Source organism: Cydia strobilella, chromosome 22, assembly GCF_947568885.1.
Source record: "Cydia strobilella chromosome 22, ilCydStro3.1, whole genome shotgun sequence".
NCBI lineage: Eukaryota > Metazoa > Arthropoda > Insecta > Lepidoptera > Tortricidae > Cydia > Cydia strobilella.
This window is the reverse complement of record NC_086062.1, coordinates 5,890,331-5,898,987: the sequence shown is the minus strand read 5'-3', so window position 1 is coordinate 5,898,987 and position 8,657 is coordinate 5,890,331. Positions and strand designations below refer to the sequence as shown.

At 36.2% G+C, this 8,657-nt stretch overlaps 1 protein-coding gene across 2 annotated transcripts in view; it reads left to right on the top strand.

Moving 5' to 3' along the window:
* The first annotated feature begins 1,025 nt into the window (after positions 1–1,025).
* Positions 1,026–8,657, top strand: part of LOC134751388 (fibrillin-2-like) — a 33,016-nt gene continuing 25,384 nt past the window's right edge. For both annotated transcript variants that reach the window (XM_063686756.1, XM_063686755.1), the window contains exon 1: positions 1,026–1,178. In XM_063686756.1, the coding sequence (XP_063542826.1) occupies positions 1,118–1,178 (61 nt within the window). In that variant the 5' untranslated portion in view covers positions 1,026–1,117. The remainder of the gene's footprint in view (positions 1,179–8,657) is intronic.

The following is an 8,657-nucleotide window of genomic DNA, read 5'->3' as shown; positions in this document are numbered from 1 at the left end:
AAGTAAATATGGGTATATCTTAACAATTAGGCAATTAAGTATTTTACAAAAACGTGTATAATATCTTGAAAACATTTTAGGTAATCTCCAAACAACCAAAAGTGCAGCAATCAGTATGAATTAAGTTAATTATTTATTTCAATTTAAATAACTTGTTTATAGTTCAATATGTATTGCGCGACCTCGACCCATATTCGGAAGAATTACGAAATAAACAAGATAAATAAACATTAGTAGGTAGGTATACTTCTATGGGTACCTATTTCATGTGCTTATTATGGTTTTATTTATGTCGATATATCGTAAGTTTGACTTGGCTGCAGGTGGAGACTGCCATTTTTAATTTCCTGTTTTCTGCAGTAAGTATTACATAAAAACCATTTCTATTTATCCATCATACGTTATCTGTGCTTGCAAAATATCATGTTTACGTTAAATGTCTACACTGTTCATACAAAATATTAACTACTCCTCACAGAAGGGCTAAAGCGCCATGATTTTGTGAAGAACATAAATCTTATTAAATAAGCAGGTCAGTGCTGTTTCCCATATCTTGTGAAGCAATATCGCCTCGAACTAACCAGAATAGCCCTTGATATCTGTAATATTGTATGGTTGACACATGACGATTTTTTTTACATTTTTAACGGATACCTACCAACTTACCTACGTATAGGCAACTATACGTAATATATCATACAAAAATTATGACTACTCCAAGATACAAATTGTGACTAGGTCATGTGGGGTAAGAGAAGCATAGTTTATTTTGCCCGGGACAAGAGAAACGTATGAGGATTCCCTACAAGTGTGTCTTGCCCCAAAGTTTCTCTTACCCCATCTAAACTTATAAAATACTGGTCCTACTTCGGAGTTCACACTTATATTGGTTTGTGCTCAGAAACCATGGCAATAAAAGTCCAGTACGGTTCGCAACGCAAGGCATGCGCGGATCTTATCACTACACCTCAACTATGACCCGAGCCATTCTACGAAAGACACTGCCAAAGACGCGCGTTAACATACCCATGTGTGTAAAATAACTTGCAGATTTGGAGAAAATATGTGTTACAAGTAATTAAGTTTGGAAACTGTGATATTGTGTTGTATTGTAAATATGAAGTTGATGATAGTGCTATTTGTGTATTGCGTGAGTTGTCTCGTGAGCGCGCAGGATGGTAAGTTTTGGCGGCTTTTTGCCAATTGTTTAAATATTAGATTTTAGTCATACCTATATACTGTGTGTTAGTATTTACCTAGTATGAAAACTAAAAGATCTTATAACCACTTATATAAAAGGTCAACGTTTGGTAATATTGTATGGTAAGATTTGTTAACTGTCCCGCGATACTCTGAAGTATTAAAAATATATTTATATTGGCTCACTTACATAATTTCGAGCGAAATTCGACCAAAATAATTTGAGTGACAATCTTTATGATAATTTGATAATGAAAGTAAGTAAGTAAAGTAGGTAAAGTATAGTTTAAGAGTTTTTTTAACTTAAATTCAAATAAATTAAGGAAGTAGAGCTCATGATACACGTGAAACGTAAAATATTGAACTCTACCATTCCAAGCCCCGATATGACCAACTTAGAATATAATTAGAACATATTTACCTACGACTCTCGAATTACCAAACACTATATTTAGTTAGTCGGTAACCCTAACTATTAATTTATTCGTAAGGAAGAGAAACTAACACCTGTGACTTTAACCATAATCACCAAGACTTTACTCTTAGGACGATGGTCACCAATAATAAGTTTGTACTTAATAAAATACATTAAGTATATATAAACATTATCATGATTGGCGGTTTTATCTCTGCCAGGTCATCGGGTCGTTGGTTCAGATCCGTAAGCTGATCGATTAGGGGCGCTAAGTTTGAGGCCTAACCTGAGCTAGACTTACTGACCTAATTTTGTTTGCTTGCTTTTTGCCAAAATACGTTTCTGATATATAACCTGTTCGAATTGCTTCGTGTTAAAATAATAACAGGCTGAAATTAGTAAATAAGTAATAAAACGGTGAGTGACTTAACTTTTAAATAAAGAAATTAATTAATATTAGAAAAGTAAAGTACTTTTTTTAAACGATAGTTAAACCTTCATGGAACAAAACAGCTGGAGAACTTGGACCTATATCGAACTCGATTCCCACCAGCTTGCTTTTTTATCAAGATAAATTAGAAACTTGTAGGTGGTGGCCACAGAAACATCTTTGACGTTGGCAAATATACCTTCTTATCCGATAAAAATATAAAAATATACTTCGGCATAACGGTATGCCTTCTGAATTTGTGCCGTCGGAAAATTGAGAATATTCATCGTGAAAAAATTTCAGAAACTTCTCAAACTCCGCAACTTGCACACCTGCTGATAGTATATAGAGGTCCCGCCACATTACATAAGCTGCTTACGTAGATCAGGGGCTCTTAGGATTTTGAGCAATAAGTAATACATACATAGTTAGCTTAATCAGGTTCTAAGAGAGGAAAATGTTATTACATGAGATAACTCAGTCACATAGGTTCCTGCTTAATATACAAAACAAAAATACAATGATTCATCTGAAGGACATATTACATAATGTGTTTATTTAAAGATCCACTCCTTCAATGCTAGTCACGATCCGGTCAACAAAAAACATATGTGTCCTTTATCACCTACCGGGCTCGGCCAAGGCTCGGCAGACGGCTCAAACTATGCTCAAAGACTTAATAAACTCCCTATTAAGGGGCCTAGACAAGATGTCAAGCGTACATCTATACACCTGACACACTGTTAAAAGACTACAAACGTGAAAAGAAAAGAAAACATGTACCGGGATGACACTAGATGCTACGAAAAGTCACGTGACTATTTCCATAAGTATATTATTTAAGTTTCGATAGGCCCCTAGATATACCTGTAGAACAGGGGTTCCCAAACTTTTTTTAGGCACGCCCCCCTGCTGCCTAAAATAAAATTCCCACGCCCCCCTTCCTACCTAAATGTTCTAGATTTCAAAATCAAACAGTGAACGGGCGCGAAAACCCCTGCTGTAGAAGATCATCTTCGTTCACTCTGGTTTGTCGAATCAGGAGCGGTATTCGACATGCGTTAAGTGACGTTACGTGTTGAATGGAAGAAATCGTGTGTTGTCGAATAGGTAAATTTGACATTAGCAATCCACAGTTAGGTGACAACGAAACCAAACCGAACCACGACGAGTTCAGAGCCATTTTAAACCGTATAGTAGTAAGAAAACAAAGTTGATTTTTGTTGAATAATTTTTTCAATGAATGAGTTTTGGTTGTACCAAATGATACTTTCCACGGTTGATGAACAAATGATTCATTCCACTATTGAACTGATGTTGAAGACGAAACTGACAGTTGTGCATCTCGAATAGGGCCCCAGGCCCCAAGACAAGAGAGACGTTTAAGTAGACGAGTGGACAATAACATTGTTTGGTACAGAGACGTTTACATGAGTGCATGGACATTGGTACTGTCCTTAAATACTATATGTAGACATGTTAAAGTGGCCGATTGACCCGCACCCATAGTAACTTAAGACGATCGGATCAGCGTCTAAGCTCCTGAGAACGCCAACGTTCAGCTAAGCTGCACTAGGCTAAATAATCGTAAGTGAAGAAATTAATCTAGTACTATGTGCTCTTTTTAGTAAACAAGGTAAATGGGGGCACTTTTTTTTTTTTTTACACTGATTAAATGATGTCATTATGTAATGTTTCATATAAATTCCATATTAGCAAATCGTTTTTACAGTTCTAAAAACCGGACAAGTGCGAGTCGGACTCGCCCACCGAGGGTCCCGTACTTTGTAGTATTTGATGTTATAGCGGCAACAGAAATACATCATCTGTGAAAATGTCAACTGTCCAGCTATCACGGTTCATGAGATACAGCCTGGTGACAGACGGACAGAGGAGTCTTAATAATAGGGTCCCTTTGGGTGCGGAACCCTAAAAGAAACTCATTTGACTAGTAGGAGAATAAACTATTAGCGTAAATGCTCTACCTACTTTTGTATGTGCATCTTCCTATAGTAATAAAGAAATGGCAAAGCTTCAAACTCCAAAATATCCTGCCAAGAGTTAACATAAGGGCAAATGCTGACGAAGAAATAACACAGTTGGGTGTAATTCAGAGCATCGGGCCATTAAAAATCATAAAGCATCATAATGTGTATGTACATGCAATTTATTTACTTCGTGTTAATACTAAAACTACGTAGGTAGCTTCCGAGTAATAAATAGCCAACACAAAGTGGTTTTTAATGTTTTTATTACTGATGCTTCAATTGTAAGAACATATTAAACTCTTTTTATTGTTGAACTTGGACCACACGGATCTGTGCCGGGAGGCCGGGACGCCCATATACCTACTGCGTGTACTTGTTTATAATATCTTAAACAGCAAATTTAAACGAGACGTACGTCGTACGTGCACAATGAAACGATCTTTCTCTAAACACATATTAGGTTACATGGCGGGATTAAGTTGGAACTGTTGGAAGGAAACAGTATAGAGTCTTTACATATGTTCAATATATGTAACGACTCTACACTTGCTCTACACATTTTAAATATTTCCTTAATCATTATCTACCTACTTGCTTCCAAGAATTAACAACTTTTTGCTCCATTAAGTATATATGAGTACGAAGAATCTCTCTTAAGTCATCGCTTAAGTTTTTTGCCCTTGTCCCAATATAAGAGGAAAATAAATACTATGCTTAACGTATAAGGAAAGAGGGTATAATAAGATAGAGCGGTACTGTCATAGTAAATTTTGTAACCACTGTAAATTCATTGCCATCTATCGACATACTTTAAAACTAAAAATGAAGATTTATAAAAATACGTTAAAATGTATTTAAATATGGATAAATGATTTTTTTATTTTCATTAATTTTTTTTATATGATTTTGACCCATGTTCTTTCACTGATATGCGTTAAAATTATAAATAACAAACGAAACCGTCAACGTCCTCTATACGAGAGTAGGCCAAAACTAGTGGCGCCATCTGATCGAGAATCAAATTTTAGTGATTTTCGAGGCACGTTTTTTCCTGAGACTGTATCCATCTATTACGGAGTTATATCTATCTTTGGTATAGGTATACCTTTTAACTATAGGTACCTTGTAAGGTCTATAAGTACATACCTATAGATATAGTTACTGCTTCACTTTATGTTCTTTGAATGTACTCAGGTAAAAACCCAGTTTTGTTCGTAACAGTCGTTTTGGAACAGCGTTTGGGCCCATCAGAAAGTTTTATGTTACATGCATGCATTTTACGAATGTAGGGAAACACAATGTATTCATAAAGTTCATGTTTTGAATAGCCAAAATGTTACATTAGCATACCTATATAATTATATGTACACCGGTTGTTATGATACTTTGTATACTGGTTCTAAATACCCTAATGCTAACGTTTCGTCTTTGTCCAATGGCTAAGGACACCCTGTATACGAAAGGCGGAGGTACTTAATCATACAAATAAACAATAATCTGAGGACGCAAAAATATATTTAAAAAAGAAAATTAAACGACAAAATAAACAAAATAAAAGTTCAACTCGCTTAGTCGCGTTCAAGCAATAACCCTCGGAAAAACTGTCTGTGTATATAGTTACCAACGGAATAGGTATGCGTTTGTTTATCTACCTACACCAAATGTCAGGCGTTATATTTTTTGCAACCCTTCTCGGTACTCGACTCTAAATGTCAGTCATATGTCAGTATACCAGTAGCAGCTTAAAGATGGATGAAATACATGATTAACATCAACCATAAACCTACAAATAACATTTTAACAGACAGCGTCGTTTCTATAGTTGATGATAAGTTCAATCATTGTTGTAACATGTTAAGTCTGCATACAGACATTACAGACTGATACCTACACGGTGTCGCTTTCAGTATACTTAGATCAAATGAAAGTTAAAGATGTCCTTTAGGGCTACCAAATTGACCCCCTTTGATTTTAGCGAAAATAAAGTTTCAAAGAAATTATTCACAAACTCCATATATTATCGTAAACCTCAGAACAGTTCCTATATGGGTCAAAACCGGAAGCTTTTATCATCAATATCATCATATATGACTGGCCTACGTTTGATCTATCTACGTTTTAGATTATCATTGTTGACATTTTATAATTATTAATTTAGCATGCCAAATTACTGACGATCATAATATATATAAAGTCATATTAGATTAGTGTAAGAATAATTGAAACTGTAATTTATCATTATGAAATAAACTAAACTAATCAATACTAAACGCAAACAAACCGTGTAATTATGTAGCCCTCATATAACGGGAATATTTTGTTGCGTGGTCTGTACTGGTAGGTGGGTCAAACACATTTTAGAAAAAGGTCACTTCAGTGAACAATACAATAAAAGTTAACGACTGGTTCACAGATATCCCGTTTTTGTTATTCGAGTTTCAAGTACTGAAAAAAATGTATCCCGCCTGTACAGGCGCCGCTTAAAAAATAGCTTTAGATTCCCTTAAATTTGCGATGCCTACAGGAAAGGCGCGAACGAGTTTGCTATAAAATGTGTATGACCCAGGTACCATACCATAAGACCATAACTGTTAGAATACCTGTGACCCGGACCTAAATGAATCGTTGACACAAATCATTAATTAAGTAAAATGTTTATAAATGATCTAAGACAAGGTCTACAAGTGTCATTACATGCGGTTATTTCACTGTTCATTGCTTACTATTTGCATCACAAGTGGACATCATATTATTCAAATCACACACGTGACAGTGATGGAAATAGGAATGACTTGGCTCCTATTAGTCATATTCTAATAAATAAAAACAGTTAGCTACGTAGAAATAGCGTATTTAGGTACGAGTAGTCTAAAAAATGTTAGACTACTCGTAAATACACTCACTATTTCTCGGATACGGCGGATAAATCATAATAAGGTAGTACAGAGGGAAGGGAGAGCGTGGTACTCCGAAATATACCTAAGACCCTAAAAATAGTGAAGGTAGTCTAAAACATGTTACCTACACGTAGTATGTGAGTAGGCACTTAGACGAAGAAAAATTTTGAATATATAAAAGTCATTCATTTTGATCATCATTGAAAAGGATTTCAAAGTCTAGGCATTCTTCCAATTGGAACTTCGAGTTATAAACGCACACGTCCATCGAGTTTAGTGGTTTGTTTACGCGAACGCCAGGAGTTGAGTTTTCTACCTTTTTATGCAATTTTAAAGATAAGGCTTTATATAGCTTCGATGAGCCATTACGCAAACGTGAAGAAGAATTCGTTACATAGCTACGTAAACATAAATAACAATACTCATAGAGCTTATTTTTAGCTGTCTGTAAACGAAAGCGCGAAAATTCCGTTATAAGCTTTGTTATCTTGCTACACAAACATGAAAAAAAGTCCTCCATTAACTTTTCGTAGGTGGTAAGGGTCGCATGAAGCATTGGTATCTCATTACGCAAGGACTTGTCGAACTTGTCACCAATCTCTTTATAAAAACGTAAACAGTCGGCAAAGAGCTTACTCATTTTTTTACGCAAGTCTAACGAAGAGATTGCTGCATCGTGGCGTATATGCAAAGAGTAGTATACGTAAACCTCATCCGTGTCTTTATGCAAGTTCATGTGGAGCTGGGTGTATGTTTCTTTCTGTGCACTTGAGGAAGAGTATATATATGCTTTCGCTGTATCTTTGCCATTACGTTTTGGGTACCCGGATGAAGCTGATTTCATATTGTACATAATTGTGGAAGGGTACATGCAGCCATTATTTGCCATCACTTTACCCGTGCAGGCAGAGATTGCATAGGAAGTAGATATATTTCGGCATATAATACCTACGGAAGGGTGTGGAGCTTTAGTTATCTCTTTACTCCTACGTGGAACCAAGGATTCGAGGGAAGACCATGTATTTTTTCGAAGATGTGTCGAAGATCCTGTACAAAGTATTGGTGTCTCTTTTCCCATGCGTAGAGCAGAGGATACGTAGGAAGTAGATGTATTTTTGAGTATACCTGTAGATGGGTTCACGTGAGGCTTAGCTGTCTCCTTGTCTGTGTTCGGGGTAGGCGCATAAGGATTTAATGCGTCTCCGCGCATATATGTCGAACATTCGGTATGAGCTTTACCCGTGTGAACAGCCGAGGATCCGCTGGAATAAGTATTTTTGGGTATATGGAAGGATTTAAATGAGTCTTAGCTGTTTCCTTGCGCGTGCTTGGAGTGGAGTTCGTATACGTAGGTGTGACGTTACGCATAGTTTTGGAAGAATGCTTTTTAGAAGTTTTGGCTTTTGCTGCCTCGGTGAGTCTTCTTTCTTCTTCCTCCTCGTCCATCATAAGAGCCACAAGCGCTAGCAATTTGACTTTATACAGAAAGTCTGAGTATGCCATCTTGCAAATAGTATTTATCACATATCTGAGTTGCTCTTGCGTCTTATTTGAAAATACGACACATCATTATTGCTATACCCAATTTAAATTACACTACAGAAATACGTATATTCGTGATGTATTGTTTACGTCTTAGAGGATATAACCAAACGGAGACGCCTTGTCTGTAATTTTTTGTACAAAACAGTCTGCCGATTTTTGCGGGGGAGGGGAACGTCAAATTT